The 21,308-nt window shown below is 37.1% G+C and overlaps 1 protein-coding gene across 1 annotated transcript; it reads left to right on the top strand.

Moving 5' to 3' along the window:
• The first annotated feature begins 14,485 nt into the window (after nucleotides 1–14,485).
• Nucleotides 14,486–18,550, top strand: LOC134234674 (uncharacterized protein K02A2.6-like). Its single transcript, XM_062716737.1, has one exon. The coding sequence runs from the start codon at nucleotides 14,486–14,488 to the stop codon at nucleotides 18,548–18,550; it is 4,065 nt and encodes a 1,354-aa protein (XP_062572721.1).
• The last annotated feature ends 2,758 nt before the right edge of the window (nucleotides 18,551–21,308 follow it).

Raw genomic sequence — 21,308 nt, 5'->3', positions numbered from 1 at the left:
GTTGAATAAACCAAGCCCAAAGATAAAAGAATATGCCGAGAAAGTGGAAAATCAAAGCTTGAGAACTAAAAACTGAAGAAAAAAATCCAGTAATTATGGACTTAGAAAAGGGACAGCTATATTCTAGTAAATTAAAAGTTTCAACATAAGTACATAAGTCATTTTATTTAGGTACTCGGCTCGTCTTACCATAACTTAGCCTCAGAATTTTTTGTGAGACGGGGTGGGGTTGGGGGGGGGGGGGTGCTGTTCTAAGGCCATTCAAATTAAGACGGATGTAGCACACACCCCGCTTTAGGCGGCCGTATTGAGAGCATGCCCCCCCCTCCCAATAAAAAAAAAACTTCTTATCGAGCAATGTGCATTTGTAGATCATGCAGCAACGGAAAAATAACTTATTACTTTAAAATAAATTTTAAAATATACTTTTATATTTTTCCTTCCGTTTTCCGTTCCGTTCCGTTTTCCGTTCCGTTTTCCGTTCCGCGTTTTAGCAACACCCTAGTCAATGAAGGAAAAAAGGCTTGTAGTTACGCTCTTGATCCTAATGTTTACTAGTAAATCTTGATTGTGATATCATTAACACGAACTAAACGTAATATCACTGACACATACACACCAGCGTAGAGGGGACACATTTCTGATTGAGATCAGACTTGATATATTTCCTTCCGAATTCAAACTGTCTTGATCTTTAGGAATTCCTTATGCTTTGCATTGGTTTCAAAGTTCTAGCACATCATACACTGTAAATTAGTATACCTGTGTGCATTACTGAAGTAAAAATTGTCTTCTTTTTAAATTTATTGAAAAGTATTATGTTTTAATTTCTTTCTCCATTATTTATGTACAGTTTATGCACACAACGAGAATTTCAAACCCACTTCAAAGAAAACTGCTTGCTCTATTGTAATGGTTAGCGATGAAGATAAAATACGGGTATGTCTTATGTCATGTAAAATCCATTAAATTGATATAAATGTTTCCATCAGAAAATACCGTTTCTATTTTAATTGTTGTATAAAGAATGTAAATGACTACAATGTATGTAGAACTGTAGCTCTCAAAAAATAAATTTATAGAGCAAAGAGCTTTAGTGCCACTCCTTGAAAAAGACTGTTACAGTTCATTTATTGCGCACAAAAATAGCACCGATTCTCTATTTATTTTTGATTTTAAATTGCTGTCTCAAAAATTAATAACTGTATGTTCCTAACATATTCTTTAACTTTTATACTATTCAACTATATTGATTAACTTTCCTTACATTCAGACATTATTTAAATTAAGTCTTAGAATTTAAGATTTTAATTTTTAACTTATTTTCCATAGATATGTTGACCTAAAAACTTGCATTGATGGTGATTATTCTGCTTTAATACTTTTCTAATTTTCGTTTTACAGTCTTCTCCAAAATTAAGAGACGGATACTTTAGATATAAATGTGGACCCTTTGGAACTACAAAAAGTTTGAAGCTGAGGAGATAGTGGCTACTGTATGGCCTGAGGCAGGTCAGCTATACCCGGTACAGAACTGTCCGTCTCGCCCCCATATGTTCCGTAAACTTGGAAGTTATAGAGCCCATTACCGGGTACGTGAGTTTTCATAAGGACGTGTGCGCGATGTACGACTGTCCAAGATTATTTTGTCGTCAAATTCTCTACAAGTGTAATGACATGTATTGGCATATCCATCAGGATCACAAGGATCTTCACAAGGACGATATGTCGACCCCAAAGGCTACCCGATGCCGCAAAGACCATTCACAAGAGATTAGAGACTTAGCTGCTAGCGCAAGAAAACGTTCTTCACAGGAACCGTTAATCACACTTCCAGATAACTGCAACCCTAGGGATCAGAGGTTTCCTTTTGGGGGATTTAACCATTAACTTTGTTCATTTAATACATATCATATTTGAAGGGAAAATTACTGTAAACTTGGTTTTTTAAGTTTAGTGGTCTAGATTGATTATTTACTGTTTAACGTCCCTCTCCAGAATATTTCACTGATATAGAGACGTCACCACTGCCGGTGAAGGACTGCAAATTTAGGCCTATGCTCGGCACTCAGGGCCATTGAGCAGGGAGGGGTCTTTATCGTGTCACACCTGCTGTGACACGGGGCCTCGGTTTATACGGTCTCATCCGAAGGGCCGCCCCATTTAGTCGCCTCTTACGACAAGCAAGGGGGTACTGAGGACCAATTCTAACCCGGATCCCCACAGGATTTAGTGGTTTAGATTTATATTTCTATTTTACAAGTATTTGTTGATATTTCTGTCTGGTAATTCCATTTACCTTTAGTTTTCAGTTGTTGTTCACTTAAAAATCCTTTATTATTTTCTTTTAGTTCGGACATGAGTGGACACACAGGAGGTGTCATCCATGTTGGCAGTCTTTCCATAGTACTATTGATAGCTATGTTCTGATTGGTTAACTTAGCGTAGGATCTTTGGTAGTCATTGTTTTTTTTTTTGTTATTTCGGGCCTAGATAGGGTATTTAAACCCGTGTTCGAGCAGTTTTCTTCACTTTGGTTGGGGAACACAGCATCATGGATAGTTCCTCCATTTTGTGCTAAGAAAACCCCACGGTTTCTGAGCACTATTTGATTAGATATACTGTACTTAGCGGGCTATGAAAACCTAGTTTAACAGTTCTCTAGGTCTTAGCTTAGATTTAGTTTTTCACATGTTAGGAAACGGTTAGGATATAGGTTATTTAAAGTTAATTTAGTTTCCCCTATCCAAGACCTGCTTAGTCTATGGATGTGTATATAAGAGGTTTACTATCTAGAACCACTATCTAATACTGAATTTGGGGTGATTTTTCGAGGTGACGTAAGTCAGCCTCGATAGCTGCTCTACAGCTTAATGGCGGAATCTGTGATCACTACTTTTTGCATTTTCTTATTGATATTCGCTCTTTGGGACAATTCAGTAATCTTGTTATTCAAATATGATACCTTAGGAAGCAAGGATCAAATCAGAGATAGGTTGCTAATATGTAAACAATAGCACTTGCAAGATTGATTGGAAATATTAAAATGTTAATTTTTATCAGTTCTCTAAGAAATATAGTCCTCTGATTATGCATGTATTGAAATCAGAAATCCAGTCACATAACAAGACCTACAATGTATTCAATTTAATTTCCAAGTAATAAGTAATGTTTTTATGGATTTACAAATACTAAAAACAAGTTCCTGACTGGGAATAAGATATGAAGTATTCCTACGCTCTGAACTATTTTAGCGAGGGTCAAATGTAAACAACTGGCTGCAGCAGAGATCGTGACCTACATGTATGTGTATTGAACGCCGATCGCTGGCAAGGGAGAGAACAGAACAGTATACACTAAAACAAAACAGAAGAAAGAGTTCTACTTGAATATAAACATACAATTAATTAATAAAATTTGGAGTTAACATAGAGGCGTCTGAGGTGTAATTGTCCTTACTGAGCTCAAAATTCACCATGAGTTATTACAAACGCGAAAGTTATTTTTGCACTTCATCGTAAATAATCACAAAAGCGAAGTTAATTTCACACTTTGTTTTTATCATTCATGAAAAAAAATCTATTTAGATCGTAAAAATATCGTCCCGATCTTAATTATAAATCTGTTTGGTGCTATCACTGTTGAAAAAGGTGAATAACAGCGGGACACCTTTACCTAATTCGTTGCATACTACTGACCACTTCATCGTATACTCGGTCGGAACACCTCTAGAATTTAGGATTACGCAAGTTATACACAACAAGACATAACACAGCTGGACATCTTTCATATGTCATACCGAATACATAATAGTTAATACTTGTAATTAAGTTATTATAGTGTGGTTTCTACTATTTATAATTTTAAGAATTCAAAAAAAAAGTAAGAAAAAGAAAAGAAAGTAATTATAAGGGATTTGAAAACGAACTTTGAAGAGGATGCATTGTAAAAACATTAAATTGATAATAGCGAATAATTTGTTTTCAAGCTGTACACATAATATATATTTTACTTATACCTTATGCTAAGTGTTTTAATTTGATAGTAGTAGCATTTTAAATCTTAATCAATTTGAATCTTAATCAAAATGTATTTATATATTTTGAATTGATGACCAAATTCAGTCACTAAAGTTAAATCACAAATCCCCTAATCTACTATGATCTAGGAAGTCAAATTTTAAAATGCAGGATTTATAAAATTTTTTTAAAATGTCAAAATGGGCCTGCTTTTGGATCTAAAAAATACTGAAGAGAATATTTTTTTTATTGTATTAAATGTTTTCTTCGATGTTCCGGGGCACTTTTCATTTTTACCATGAAAAAATTACTAGTACATGTATTTGTGGAAAAGTAACACTGAGATTAAGAGTGAGCTCATCTAAGTTTTATGGCCCCAGAGCATGCATGTTGCAATTTCGAAAATATGACACTTACATGTACATTATTTTATTTTTCATACATTCATATTTGCATTGCAAAGATTTTTTTGTTAGAATTTCAATATTTGTATAACTGAGCATTGCCAAAACCTCTAAATTCGTCACTATACCCTACATGTACCTCCATCACTTTTCGGAAAGTCAACGCAGTTTGTTAATTCGAGCGATTGTTACGTAATTTATGAATACTGGTAATCTACAATCACATTCAAAGCTACTATAGCAATAATCTTTTCCCCTTATGTGCTATTCCATAAATGGCGCTAACATTATCATTTTTGGGCTGTCAATCATTTTTATGAAGGTCTATTACAGTTTGTACAAAGTTCAACATGACTACCATGTTGAATAGGGCCACATTATTTTATTTTTAAATATACAATTGCATCAATGTACTACGCGTTGTGATTACGTAAGCGCTCCATTTTTACATATATAACAATTATAAGGAATGTTTTGTTGTGGACAAAGTGACAGATTATACGTTACTGTAGGAACACATGGTTAGTAATATTTTGAGATGACAGTTTTAAAACACGGTGAAGTAAATCGAGAAACATCGCACTTCTTTGTGCTCAATTAATATACAGTTTTGTTTTGTTTTGTTTTTTTCGATGGGTGACACCCTAGCTCTCCGGTCTGTGATTTTTTTTCGGAGAGCTACAGTTCTGCAGGTACTGTATAACAAGAAACAAAACAAAGTATAATGTGAAGAAAAATGCGAGATATTTTCCCTTTATTTTGGTGACGGCCCGCGTACTTAATTAATGATATTTAGTTCAGATTATATAAATCACATAAGTTACAAAATATATTGTCGTGTTGCTCACTTTTTTTAAATTCAAATTATTTTTACTCAAGCCCTAGAGGGGCTTGAGTTATCTAACACGATGCTAGGTCATAGATTTACTCAGTTAAAATACACAAAAGCTTTATTTTTGTAGATTAAAATATTTCTAGAGACAAAAATGAAGCTTAGCTTGAAAAAGCCTATATACTCAAAGATATTAAGCGTTAAGTGGCGGATTCTTTTCTATGGCGAATGAACAATGAGTGAAGCTCCGCAGCCGCAACAGTTTCTATACAGAGATTTTGCGCTTTCCTTTGCGTAGGGATCTCAGGTAACTTTTGCAGACGCCGTGAAAGCATCTTTGGACGAGTCCACTGTTTACTCTGAAAGGTGACGCAGGTGACCCCATCGTTAACAAATTCTACCGTGCATGGCAAGAAAATGTATGGTTGTACCCCCTATATTGAAATTGCTTGTCACGAGCCTGAGAGTTATGTACATGTGCACTTTAAGTGACAGTAAAATAACAGTACATCATTAATGTTAAATTCTCCCTCGTACGTTTGTCAAAAAAATCGTTCTAGTTATCTTCAGTTTTGGTAACAGAACCTATATATGTAACTTCTTTTTGATTTGTCCGGAATATGTGTTAAACATGCCGCACATCCATATGCAACTTTTCTCAATGTCAATTACTTTTAGTACCAATTTTCATTAGTTTTTTTTTTTTGGTACATCACTAATAGTGGAGGGGGGACTAGACTTTCAAGTAACATTTCTTATACTAAAAGTAAGGTTGCGGAAAAAAGTAGGGAGGGGGGGGGGGGTTGCTACGCCCCTGAGATGAACCAGTAGTCACGTGGAATTTTTGGAGCCCCCCAATCCACTTTGAAAAACGATTCTACTCTACCTGTAGGCTTGTAACAAGCTATTTGGACTGATGTGTATTAAATTTTGAACGATGTACTTAATTTAGCAAAAATTCATCTTAAAAAGTAGTACGATTGATTTTATTTATTCTAATTAAATTCAACATATGAATTTTGCTTTATGGTCGTTTTTTTTTATTCAACAGAAGATTGAACTCGATAGCCCTCATCTTAATTAAACCATTATAGGATATTAATGACACTTCCTAGTTGACTTTCTACAGATTGAGTTTCTCTGATGTTTTGTCAGCATATACTTGTTAATAGGGTTTCTCCTAAATTAAAATGTTTGTATTTGCCAGTTACTTGGGGGTGACTTTCACATATTACTGGAAGACGTCACCTCGATTCAGTACTTTCAGTACTTTGATTTATTTTCTGGGTTAGTTATTTATAGAGCCTAGAATTAGCATTTATATTTTCAGTTCAACTTAATACTGTTTATAGTAGTCATATTAGGTGATATAGTTCATTCCCTTTACATTTTCGTAATCTCATTGATTTTTATAAGATTTTTGACCATTTTAATGAGTATGGAAGCTCAGTAGGGACATTAATTACTTGTTATAGTTTTGCCACATTCCTCCCATTTTCTATTACATTTTAACTACTTATTTTTATAAATTGAGATTATTTATTGTGGTTATTGTGAATCACCTTCCAGATTAAATTACATTTTTGATAAAGCTTTATTAATCCTGTGCAATTTTCAAAGACTTTACTACATGTACTTGTTTAATTTTGATCATTATTATTTGTTATCATTTACAACGGTTAATTCTCACTTTATCAAGTTGATAAAACTTGCAACTACACTGTTTTCATTTAGCGATGACCATAGTTCAGAAATTGCCTTACCTGTGTTGATCATTTATAACTGGAAATAGTTTACTCCTTTAAGCCAATACGTAATATCGCGATTACTTCGCAGTTATCTAACTTACTACCGCTCTTTTGCGAAGGAGTCGAGAAATCTCAAATCTCACGAGATTACAGGGGCACATGGCTATGTTTACAGTAGTGACAATCGAATGATTTGAGCAATTTTATGCCAAAGGTACAATGTATTGCCAAGAATTTAATTCCAAATAGTAGATTGTCAAATAAGGAAAGTTTAGATTATTTTATCAGCTTTAAAATGCGACGATTTTTAATGAAAATTTAATTAGAAGAGCCCGCTTGGTTAAACATATCGTAAAAAATGTAACATTTTAAGATTAGATCCTCTCAAAAATTAATTAGACTGGTTCGGCAATTGTTTTGCAAGGTATTCCACCAGGATTTTTTACTTATCTGTCCTTATAAATTCTACAATGATTGATCTTGCATTGTATTCAATAGCACAGTTGTCCCCAGCCAACAGACGTTTCCTACCTCCATCGCGAAAGAGTTCCGCTAAGTTAAGTAATCGCGATATCAAGTATTTGGCTGGTAACTTTGGTACCTTAGTGTATGTCAAATGACATCAGAGACATAATTAGCTTTAACCAGTGATTATGTCGCTGTTAACCTCAAATGTTTGACAAGACTACCAAATCATTACTAATAGTATTTCAAGGAAGCCCTTATAAAGTACATAACATGGCCCAAACTCAAACCTCTTCTTGTTTGAGATTGTACATCTCAGACTTAACATCTCACGAGTCATTTAAATGACGAGTTAACTTTAAAAATAATGTAAGCAGTTTATTAGAACGTACTTACTTTATTCGTATTTTTACTGGACAATATTCGGGACGAGGAGAAGGATGTGACAAGACTATATCACCTGGGTTAATATAATCTAGGTAATAGTTACATGATGACACGAGATGATGCATACAAAATATCGTCGAGTTATTGCACGCGGGGAGGCGTTAGCTTCCGAGTTTGCAATAACGAAACGATATTTTGTATGCATAATCGAGCTGTCAATCATGTAACTGATTTATCCCATGACCCTTCATTTGACCTCTTCCCATATTAGGTATTTTCTTTATATCAAGTAATAAAGAGTCTGAATCAGAACCACGTGATAGTCTTAACGCGAAGGGTTTTTGGTATCCAAGTCAGGCGCGGATCCAGAATTTTTTTCCAGGGGGGGTCCATCTCAGTCAAAAAAAAAAAAATTCTCATCCCAGAAATTTCTTGACAAGCAAAAAAAAAAACCCGTAAAATCGCGCAAACGTTAAAAACCTAATTCGTGGGAGGGGGGGGGGTAGTAGTGAGTGGTGACTTCTATTGCTTCAAATCTTTTTTCTTTCCCATTTCACACATGTTCACGCTTACCGGGGGGGGGGGGGGTCTGAGTTTTCCAGGGGGGTCCATGGTAACTGTTTTCTTGTTATAGTATATACAATTTTTAGTCTTGTAAATTCCAGGGGGGGTCCGGACCCCCCTCCCAACCCCCCCCCCCCTCTAAATCCGCGCATGCAAGTTACGGATTTACAAATTTGGTAAATTTTCTTAGTACTGTACCACATGATTATTTTCTTGATATAATCAATTCATTTGTATTATAAGGATTTGGAGAAAGTAGTAGAAGGGGTCTATAGCGTAAAGAATCGCCGTTTTTGCAGCAAGACTACAACGAGGATGAATTTCAATCGAGTCGAATTGAAATTCATCCTCCTTGTAGGCTTGTTGTTAAGGAAACTTATCCACATCACTTATGACACGAAGCAATTGTATTCATGTGTTCAAAATTGTACAAACGGTGAAGCAGAAAATCCAACATATTACCCAAGCCTTAGCTTAACCAATGTAAGAAAGAGTTCATTACACAAGCCTTAGCTTAACCAATGTAAGAAGGAGTTCATTACCCAAGTCTTAACCTAACCAATGTAGGAAGGAGTTCATTTCCTTAGCCTTAGCCTAACCAATATAGGAAGGAGTTCATCTTAAGGTTTCAGCTTCATACTTTTCAAATTAATTGATTTTCTTTTTATCACAAATTGTACGGTATTATGAACCAAATCTGAGATGTCGTACGACCCCGAATTTCTATGGTGATATATCACATATGCGATAATACTTTCCACGCCCCTTTATATATCACTACAGGACGCAGAAATCAAGTCATGATTTTATTTCACACTTTTATAACTACAGAAAATTAAAATGAACATATTTAGCTATTTCTTAGCTTTTAACTCAATTAAAAAAAACATGTATTAGAATCAGATGAAAAGATTAATCCATTTTGAAATATTGTACAGTCACTCAACAGACGGTTAATCCATTTTGAAAGTTACGGTACACTAACACATCTAAAGATTAATCAATTTTGAAAGTTACGGTACAGTTACACAACATAAAACGGCTGTTTTCTGGCGGTATTTGTGCATTTGTGAGATCTTTTCCAAATTCCCGCTGGGTTGTAGATGTAAACCTAGTATCCGCTGATTTTGAAGTTGCGCCTCCTAATAGTTAAAACATAACACTTTGTAACAATGCTTAATAACATTTGATAACAATAACAGTGTACATGTTGAGCGGCCAATTACCGCACCCGATGTAACACTCCAACATAAAATGTACACAATTTACCTTCGTCAGGGCTTTGGAGTTGATTCCTTGGGGAAAAGGTGTTTTGCCTTTCCTTCTGCACTTTGCGGTGTAGGCATTCCGGCGTTTGATGTTCCTGTGGATGGAGAATAGGTGATGCGTTTGGGACATGGAATTCGCAATTTCGTTAAATCGAGAAACCCCCAAAATTGTCTGTTCGGCAACCATGGTGTTGTAATCAGGAGGGAGGGTTTGGTCAGCACTGTACAGTTCCCTACACTTGAGGTTGTCCAAATGTAACCGGTCAAGAATTTTGGTGATGTTTCTCAACATCATGTGAAATGGTGGTGGCAAGGGCAAGTCCTCTTTTGATGCTTTCAAGGAGTCGAGTTGACACATGTTGTCGTAGCATAAAATGTAGTTTTCTATTACCTCTTCTAGATCCTCTTCTTGGACATCTTTAATTTCAGCTTAAGGTACATCAGGCGTACACCGTCAAAGTCGGAACGTTCCAGTTGCTTTTGCAGTTTGCTTTCCATACGAAAGAGGAAAGATATCAGCAAATGTAAATATTTGCGATTGTTAGAATAATAATTTAACTTACCGGGGCTCTAGTAACACTTTTAAGCATAATTGACGTTTTTCAACTATATTTATAACCCTTACAGGTTTTTAAAACTTTGAGGTTCAATTGTTCTGCTAGCTGTTTTCTTAGAGCACATTTCGCTTTTAATAGTAGTCACATGATGGTGCATGTTTTTGCCTTAGGCACTTTTTTATCTTTATGCAATAATATGTAATAATTGTTTCCGGCTTTGGTAAATCATAAAGCTTAATTTTCATTAAAAAGTCTAAATTTTTCCCCAAAAGGGTAATATCTCCTTAAAACATGGTAAAATGTGGTACAAGTTTTTTTGTATACATAGTTCCTGGTCGGTTCAAACTGGATATAGTCTGAAAAACTCGTGATATTCGAGTGACAATAAAATAGCCCATGGGCCTTTTATTTTCAGTAACAATTATTTTTGCTAAATGAAGGATATGGAAATAACGAACAGTATTCAATCTCAACGTCTAAATGAATTTTATAACGTGTTGAATATATGAAGTAAAGCACATATAAACCAATGAAATATACTTACTTCTTTACAGTACATAAATAATGCTTAAAAAATCTAATAATTCGATAAGATAGAAAAATTAAAAAATCTCTTGAAACAAGAATATCAAGTCTTGTTTAAAGTCATCATTTCGTAAATTCTATGGTCGATACAATGACCTTGTCAGCAAATACAATTTATCATTGAATGAATTGCTGACTGACGGTTTTCATACCAATAGTTAGTCCATTATTTATACACTGAATTGACCACGGATTTCTTCCGTTATTTCCTGATTATGACAACGAGCACACGGCGGGTGTGACCGGTCGGCAGGGGATGCTCACTCTTCCATGGCACCTGATCCCACCTCTGATGCTTCGGAGGTCCGTGTTTGCTCTGCTCTTATTTTGTATATTTGTTTAATGGACGTTGAGATTGAATACTGTTCGTTATTTCCATATCCTTCTTGAGCTTGTAGTAATTTTTAAAGAAATTGTGAAGTAAGTGGACTTTTCTTGTCAATACTTCTTGCACTACTATCTACTTTACCCTGCTGTGTCTTGACAATTTGCACCTATGCAGTCATGCATAACAGTAATTCCCCTCCGACCTGACTGGCGGGCGAGGCAACAACTTTCACTTGTAATTGTAGCTTTGAACATCCCATATATACTCACAGCTGCTGGAATACTCTGTTGGTTTCTGCAAAATGGCAAAATATATTTGTCTCTCATCTCCTTGGTGAAATTGAAACATTTAATCCCATTTTTAAAAATCTGCAACGTTAACAAGAGGCCCACGGGCCTTAAAGGTCACCTGAGCATTATGCAACAACTTTCCAGTTATTGAATTTGATTTATGTTTTAAGCCAGATGCTATATGGCATTCACAATTTTGAAAGAGGCACCATTGATCATCATAACAATACAGTTAGCAGTTGCTTAGCTTGGCTAATGAAGACCCATACGCAGGGTAGGGGAACAACATTGCATTCCAACTAATCAGTAATATTCAGCAATAATCAGTAGTGCCCCTAAAACTGTGACATAAACCCCTGACCCTAGGTCCACACATTGCGCAAATTTTAAAAAGGCACCCTTAAAATTGCCTATCAAAAAATAAATAAATGTTTTATAAATATAAAGGAGCAGATTTCAAACAATTCATTTTCAGATATAAGTAGAGCCTTACGCCCCCCCCCCCCCCCCCCCCCCCCCCGAACCCAAGGAGGGCCTTGAAATCCACAATTCTGCAAGATTAGGGCCCTTGCTCATCATTACTATTAAGGTAGTTCATCTGCTTCATACCCAGAGACACATCGTCTCGAGCCACGGTCCGGAGTCCGCGTATAGCTCTCTCCTACCCGTGGCTGCTTGATCACAAAAAGTGTCGTTATCTTGAATATTCACGCCTATCTATTGTGACGTCATATTCAGTCAGTGGAAAGTTTTGTTTCCAGTGAAATCAATATCTGACGTCAACAGTATACAAGGAATATTTCCTATACTGCGATTGGATATTGAAAGGTCGCGATAAAGTTCATCATCCGACTATGCTTTACTCGCATTGGTCAATATTTTAATGAGCTACGAAGAATTCTCTCCTCGTTGAACCACGACCAGAATGGGAGAGTAGCGTACATGTTGGCCGTGGTTTGCGACGATGCCCAGAGACACTGAGAAGAAAATTTTCAAAGATTGCATGTATTTTCACTATATAATCAATAGAGACCCGCCCTTAGACACCAGAGCCCCTGACCTTGGGGCCATGAAATTCATAATTTTAGAAGAGGCATTCTTGCTCATCATAACTACATGTATGTACTTAGTTAGTTTATTTAATACCTAGGAACAGAGAAGAAGATTTTCAAAAAATTCATGTATTTTCACTATAAAGTCATAAGACCCCCCCCCCCCCCAACACAAGAACCCTTGACCCTGGCCATAAAATTCATAATTTTGGTTGGCTCAGGCAAGTTTGCTCATCATAACTATACACTTAGTTAGTTTATTTAATACCTACAAGCATAGAAGAAGATTTTCAAAGAATGCATGCATTTTCACTATATAATGAATAGATCCCCCCCTTCCCAACACCATAACCCTTCACCCTGGGGCCATAAAATTCATAATTTTGGTTGAGGCACTCTTGCTCATCATAACTATGCACTTAGTTTGTTTATTTAATACCTAGGAGCATAGAAGATTTTCAAAGAATGCATGCATTTTCACTATATAATGAATAGACCCCCCCCTTCCCAACACCATAACCCTCTACCCTGGGGCCATAAAAATTCACAATTCGGGTAAAAACATCCTTGCTCATCATAACTATGCACTTAGTTAGTTAATTTAATACAAAGGGGCATAGAAGAAGATTTTCAAAGAATGCATGCATTTTCACTATATATAATCAATAGAGCCGTACCCTAACACCAGAACCCCTGACCCTGGGGCCATAAAATTCACAATTTTGGTAGAGGCACTCTTGCTCATCATAACTATGTACTTAGTTGGTTTATTTAATATCCAGGAGCAGAGAAGAAGATTTTCAAAGAAATAATGCATTTTCACTAAGTATATACTTATTTAGCCCCGCCCTAGCACTAGAAACTCTGACCCCAGGGCCATGAATTTCACAATTTTGGTAGAGGACTCAATGCTGATTACAATCATGCAAACAATTTGACTGCTTTATGTCCAGGAGTAAAGGAGAAAATTTTTAAAGATTGCATCAATTTTAGAGGTTTTGGCCCCACGCCTCAGGCCCCAGGGGGGCAGGGATCATGAAATTCACAATTTTTGTTCCCCTTCACCAATAGATGCTTTATGCCAAATTTGGTTGAAATTGGTTGAGTGGTTGCAGAGAAGAAGCTGAAAATGTTCAAATGTTAACACACGACGGACGACGCACGACGAACGACGCACGACGACGGACGAAAACGGATAGCAATAGGTCACCTGAGTTTACTCAGGTGACCTAAAAATTCAATAACCATAGTTCCTTTGGATGACACTGGAAAACAGAAGTTCTGTAAAACAGAGTATTATATCAAATGGTGGGGTCTCCATATCAGTGAAAAAAAATCTCCAGGGGAAGGTGTAAAGAAACAAAAGACGACGAGGAAAATATTAAGTGGGTAACTGCAAGTTCGTAAAAATCAAAACGATGTGACATCTAAAGAACGTTCAGGTAAATAAGGAAATAAAAATTTTGAAAATAAAATGTTGTAAAATTAATTTTTTATTTTTAGTTCAACTTCACATTTTATAACTAGAAAGAGTAGGAAATGGAACGAGAAGGAAAATCGTTCTTCTTGTTCTGTTAATTTTCTTCAATTTTCTGAAAAGATGGCTGGATTACGTAAATAATTAAAGTAAGATAAAGAAAATTTTTTTCAACACATCTTTAGAAATATGTGCACTTGTAAATTTAGAACTCAATAACTTTTATGATTTCGCAAAACCTATCCTAATTATAACACAAGATTTCCATAATTTTTATTTGTCATTTAAGTGTAGGAAAAATAAAGCATCCACAATTAAAGTTCATATAAATGTTTCTGTAGTATCCGGAATTATAATGTGCTATCATGATTCTGTTATTAGTTTATGTAGCGGAAGTGTACAGTGGATAAATGATGTAAACAGCATGGTTGTCGTATCTGGAATGTATCTAGAAAACATCGGTCATCCTTACTAATCTTTAAGCATCGATACAACAACTGGCGACGAGGATGGACATTACGTTGCCATTATTTCCGCAGTTTGACCCGGAAACAGACAAAATCAACGCAGGGCCCCGATGGGACAGGTGGATAGGACGCCTGGAAAATTTGTTCATAGCCCTGAAATTAGTGAATCCAGTGGTACCCGAAGGCGAGGAACCTGATATGAACGTGATAAAGAGTATAGACGATAGAAAAAGAGCCTTATTGTTACACTATGTCGGCGAGAGAACGTACGATATATACGAGGCGCAGAAGGGGACAACAACTCCAGATTACAGCGGTACAAAAAAGGTACTTACTGATTATTTTCGCCCTAGAAAGAACACGCAGATGGAAATATATAACTTCCGTTGTTACAAACAAAAAGAAGGGCAGTCCCTTGATGAATTCCTGACAGAACTTCGAAAACTGTCGAAAAACTGTGAATTTGCTGACACAGACAGTGAAATTTTGTCACAAATTATTCAGAACTGTAGATCTAATCAGTTAAGACGTAGGGCACTGAGAGAAGCTGACAAGACTCTTGATGAAATTATTCAGCTTGGTCGAGCAATGGAAATCTCGGACTCGCAAGCTACAGCAATGGAGAGGCTAGACACAGCAAGTGTTAACAAAGTGTTTAACAAACGACCAAACCGACATCACTCAAAACCAGTAAAGCAACGAAACCATGTCTCGAAACCAAAACACAAAGGACAGTGTTATAATTGTGGTGGACCTTTTCCACACTCGGACCGTCCGTGTCCAGCAAAAGGACAAAAGTGTCATGACTGTAAGAAAGTAGGACATTACAGAAAAATGTGTCGCAGTAAGAAGCCTCAGAAAGTGAGATTAGTCAACAAAGAGGACAATAACCAAGACTATAGTGACAGTGATTCGGATGGTTATTGTTATGGAGTAAAACTCGTGGGACGCACAGAGAGTATCAACACGGTGAGAGGTCCTTATGTTACAGTGAACTTAAACGACAAGAAACTTAAACTGTTAGCTGACAGCGGATCATCTGTGAACATTCTAGATGAGACAGATTATGAGAAAATCGGAGAACCAGCCTTACACAAAGGAAAAACGCATGGAAAATTAGTTCCGTATGGTGTAAAGGACACAATTAAAGTGCTCGGCACATGTGATGTTAAGATTGAAACTCCACAGAAATATACTGTGTGTACATTCTATGTAGTGAAGGGGAGAGGAGGATCCCTACTAGGATACCCTACTGCGAGTGAACTGAACATTATTAAAGTGATCAACAAAGTGGAAACACTTGGAAGTAATGTTGAGAATGACTTTCCTCATCTGTTCAGAGGAATAGGTAAATTCCGAGGACAGCAAGTGAAGATTCATATTGATGATTCAGTACCTCCCGTAGCACAGAAACCCCGGAGGACCCCATTTCACCTACGCAGTAAAGTCGAAAAAGAGATTCAACATCTACTAGACACAGACATCATTGAAAAGGTTGAAGGTGAACCAACCCCATGGATCTCCCCCATAGTTACTCCGCCCAAAAAGAATGGTGAAGATATACGCCTCTGCATTGACATGAGAGAGCCAAACAAAGCTGTATGCAGAGAGAGACATACTATGCCCACAATCGAAGAACTAATTTTGGATCTGAATGGAGCAAAAGTTTTCAGCAAACTTGATCTCCGCAGCGGATATCATCAATTAGAGCTACACCCTGATTCTCGATTCATTACTACCTTCAGTACACACCTTGGCATTTACCGATATAAGCGTTTAAATTTCGGGATATCTTCAGCATCGGAAATATTTCATGAGACAATTCGACAAGTTATTCAGGACATCCCAGGTGCAAGAAACATTTCTGATGACATAGTAATATTCGGCACAGATCTCCAGCAGCATGACAGAGCTCTTCAGAAAGTCTTACAGCGACTCTCCGATAGTGGACTTACCCTTAACCAGAAAAAGTGTGAGTTCCGAACGAAACGGATTTCCTTCTTTGGTGTTGTATTCTCGGATAAAGGCATATTCCCAGATCCAGAGAAAGTAAAGGCTGTAAAGGAGTTCAGTCGACCTGAAAATGTCAAGGAACTAAGGAGTTTCCTGGGAATGACAAACTACAGCTCACGCTTTATCAAAGACTATGCCGATATATTTCAACCCTTAAGGGAACTTACCCATAACAACGTTCAGTGGCACTGGAGTCCAAAGTGTGAGGAAGCTTTCCGTAAGCTGAAGGACAGTCTGTGTGGAGACACCGTTATATCGTATTATGATCCTTCAAAACCAGTGACGGTGAGAGTTGATGCTAGCCCAGTGGGGTTAGGCGCCATCCTTTTACAAGAGGACAATAAAGTTGTCTGCTACGCAAGCAGAGCTTTAACCCCTGTTGAGTCAAGATACAGCCAAACCGAGAGGGAAGCCCTAGCAGTCACTTGGGCGTGTGAACACTTTGACCTTTACATGAGAGGTTTGCATAACTTTACCATAATCACTGATCACAAACCTCTAGAGACCATTTGGAAAAAGCCGCGACCACCACTCCGCATTGAGAGGTGGGGACTACGCTTACAACCGTACAAGTTCACAATAAAATATTCACCTGGAAAGGAGAATATGGCAGACTACGTTTCAAGACACCCTGTTCAGCCAGCAACAGATGCGAGAGATTTGTCAGAAGAGTATGTGAACTTCATCGCCCTGGAGTCCTTGCCACGAGCAATAGAATTAGATGATGTGAAACGAGCCACACTAAATGACATTACTTTACAAAAGGCCATTGAGTTTACTAGAAATGGTGACTGGTACAAGATGAAAACTCTGAAACAGGACGAAGCAGATCTCGAGGAACTAACAGCAATCAGTACAGTGCGAGACGAACTTACTGTTCACAGTGATAACATTCTGCTACGTGACACACGCATTATCTTACCAAAGGCCCTTCGTGACAGAGCTATAGACATCGCACATGAAGGTCATCAGGGAATGGCAAGAACAAAAGATTTTCTTAGGTCAAATGCATGGTTTCCTGGTATGGATGGAAGAGTTGAAAATCGCGTCACAAACTGCTCAGCCTGTCAACTCCTTACTCCAGAACGTCATACCATGGAGCCGTTGAAAATGTCGGAACTACCTGGTGGACCTTGGGAGAATTTGAGTATCGACTTCTGCGGACCATTACCCAGTGGAGACGATTTATTTGTGATAATTGACGAGTATTCGCGTTACCCAGTAGTCGAGATTGTGAAATCCGTCTCAGCAAAGTCCGTCATACCTGTATTGGACAAAGTTATCAGTGCATATGGGAAACCCAAGATAATAAAGAGTGACAATGGAAGCCCATTCCAATCATACGAATTCAGAAGATATGCAGAACATATGGGATTTATCCATCGGAGGATAACACCACGATGGCCCAGAGCCAATGCTCAAGCCGAAAGTTTTAATAAGCCGTTAATGAAAGCTGTGTGCTCCGCTCATATTGAGGGACTTAACTGGCGGCAAGAGTTGTATCGTTTTCTCAGACAATATCGTGCCACGCCACACTCATCTACTGGACGTACACCTTTCATGTTACTGTTCAATCGGGATCCGAAGACAAGGTTACCAGTAACCACTCACAGAGATTCGACTCCAAACGACTTTCAAGTTAGAGAGAAAGATAGCAAGAAGAAATTCGACATGAGGAGTTATGCAGACAAGCGAAATCAAGCAAAGGAAAGAGACATTAGTGTAGGAGATTCTGTCGTGATGAGAAATGAAAAACGTGGTAAGATGCAGCCATACTTTTCATATGATCCAAAAATCGTTACGGACAAGAAAGGATCCATGATCACCGTGGACAGGGAAGTAACACGCAACATGTCACAGTTCAAGAAAATCAATTCAGCAGTGAATGAAGAGTTGGAAAACAGAGCAAGGATGCAGGAGGATAATCGTGAGGAAATCGAGTTAGAGATGCACAGTTCTAAAGCAGATTTAGAAGAGTCCAAGACCAGTCCATCCGTGAAGAACACATCTCAGAAACCTGTTATGCAACCATTGAGGCGAAGCCAAAGATCGAAACAGCTTCCTGTAAATCTTAAAGATTTTGTGTTAAACTGACATTATGTTAAGTTGTGGCCATGCTGTGAAAAGGGGCACAATAATCCCCAGCAGGTCACTGGACTAGGAAGTCCTTATTGTTTTATTTCTATATTCCTAAGCATGTTATGATTGCAAAAGACATTTGTCTATCATAAGTTCAGTGTTTGAATATTAACTGCTTAATCTTGATTAGTGGCACATGAAAAATGAACTGTTTAAAACTGATAATAATTTTGGATGCTTTGGAATTTTAATTTTGTACCAACTATCTAAAGAGGGGAGGAATGTAGTATCCGGAATTATAATGTCCTATCATGATTCTGTTATTAGTTTATGTACCGGAAGTGTACAGTGAATAAATGATGTAAACAGCATGGTTGTCGTATCTGGAATGTATCTAGAAAACATCGGTCATCCATACTAATCTTTAAGCATCGATACAACAGTTTCATAGGAAGTTTTTGAAACTTGAAGAACAGTCAATGATATTTCTTTATTTCTGTTGAACTTGGTGAATTGTTTTCTTCCTTAAGGTTTCAATATCAGCCTGAGAGAGAAAGGCATCAACCAGTTTGTTGTACATTGATGTTGACTTGACAGCCGTTTATTTCGTTTCGTTGAAGAGCTCATTTTTTGTACAGAAGGCATCTTTCAAGTTTCGCCTATTTGCGCTGCGATATCCATTCATTTTATGAAACAGATAATAATGACTGGTCTGCTTGTTAAACTGAGGTCCAAGCAGAGCGTGTTAATTTTAAAAGAGGTGCATCTTCTTTAAATGCACAACTTCTTATCTCCATAAGCAGAGTTTGGTATGGAAATTCATCCTCCTTGTAGGCTTGTTGTTAAGGAAACTTATCCACATCACTTATGACACGAAGCAATTGTATTCATGTGTTCAAAATTGTACAAACGATGAAGCAGAAAATCCAACATATAACCCAAGCCTTAGCTTAACCAATGTAAGAAAGAGTTCATTACACAAGCCTTAGCTTAACCAATGTAAGAAGGAGTTCATTACCCAAGTCTTAACCTAACCAATGTAGGAAGGAGTTCATTTCCTTAGCCTTAGCCTAACCAATATAGGAAGGAGTTCATCTTAAGGTTTCAGCTTCATACTTTTCAAATTAATTGATTTTCTTTTTATCACAAATTGTACGGTATTATGAACCAAATCTGAGATGTCGTACGACCTCGAATTTCTATGGTGATATATCACATATGCGATAATACTTTCCACGCCCCTTTATATATCACTACAGGACGCAGAAATCAAGTCATGATTTTATTTCACACTTTTATAACTACAGAAAATTAAAATGAACATGTTTAGCTATTTCTTAGCCTTTAACTCAATCAAGATACATGTATTTAACTCAGATGAAAAGATTAATCCATTTTGAAAATTACGGTACAGTCACGCAACAAAAGATTAATCCATTTTGAAAGTTACGGTACAGTTACACATCAAAAGATTAATCCATTTTGAAAGTTACGGTACAGTTACACAACATAAAACGGCTATTTTCTGGGGGTATTTGTGCATTTGTGAGATCTTTTCCAAATTCCCGCTCGGTTGTAGATGTAGACCTAGTATCTGCTGATTTTGAAGTTGCGCCTCCTAATAGTTAAAACATAACACTTTGTAACAATGCTTAATAACATTTGATAACAATAACAGTGTACATGTTGAGCGGCCAATTACCGCACCCGATGTAACACTCCAACATAAAATGTACACAATTTACCTTCGTCAGGGCTCTGGAGTTGATTCCTTGGGGAAAAGGTGTTTTGCCTTTCCTTCTGCACTTTGCGGTGTAGGCATTCCGACGTTTGATGTTCCTGTGGATGGAGAAAAGGTGATGCGTTTGGGACATGGAATTCGCAATTTCGTTAAATCGAGAAACCCCCAAAATTGTCTGTTCGGCAACCATGGTGTTGTAATCAGGAGGGAGGGTTTGGTCAGCACTGTACAGTTCCCTACACTTGAGGTTGTCCAAATGTAACCGGTCAATAATTTTGGTGATGTTTCTCAACATCATGTGAAATGGTGGTGGCAAGGGCAAGTCCTCTTTTGATGCTTTCAAGGAGTCGAGTTGACACATGTTGTCGTAGCATAAAATGTAGTTTTCTATTACCTCTTCTAGATCCTCTTCTTGGACATCTTTAATTTCAGCTTAAGGTACATCAGGCGTACACCGTCAAAGTCGGAACGTTCCAGTTGCTTTTGCAGTTTGCTTTCCATACGCAAGAGGAAAGATATCAGCAAATGTAAATATTTGCGATTGTTAGAATAATAATTTAAATTACCGGGGCTCTAGTAACACTTTTAAGCATAATTGACGTTTTTCAACTATATTTATAACCCTTACAGGTTTTTAAAACTTTGAGGTTCAATTGTTCTGCTAGCTGTTTTCTTAGAGCACATTTCGGTTTTAATAGTAGTCACATGATGGTGCATGTTTTTGCCTTAGGCACTCTTTTATCTTTATGCAATAATATGTAATAATTGTTTCCGGCTTTGGTAAATCATAAAGCTTAATTTTCATTAAAAAGTCTAAATTTTTCCCCAAAAGGGTAATATCTCCTTAAAACATGGTAAAATGTGGTACAAGTTTTTTTGTATACATAGTTCCTGGTCGGTTCAAACTGGATATAGTCTGAAAAACTCGTGATACTCGGTTGACAATAAAATAGCCCATGGGCCTTTTATTTTCAGTAACAATTATTTTTGCTAAATGAAGGATATGGAAATAACGAACAGTATTCAATCTCA

Source organism: Saccostrea cucullata, unplaced genomic scaffold (assembly GCF_032062105.1).
Source record: "Saccostrea cucullata isolate Sc308-1 unplaced genomic scaffold, CSIRO_AGI_Scuc_v1 ctg3892, whole genome shotgun sequence".
NCBI lineage: Eukaryota > Metazoa > Mollusca > Bivalvia > Ostreida > Ostreidae > Saccostrea > Saccostrea cuccullata.
This window is presented reverse-complemented; position numbering and strand designations above follow the sequence as displayed.

Excerpts from the sequence above, each read along its gene's own strand:
- LOC134234674 (XM_062716737.1), top strand. The coding sequence starts at position 14,486 with ATGGACATTACGTTGCCATTATTTCCGCAGTTTGACCCGGAAACAGAC.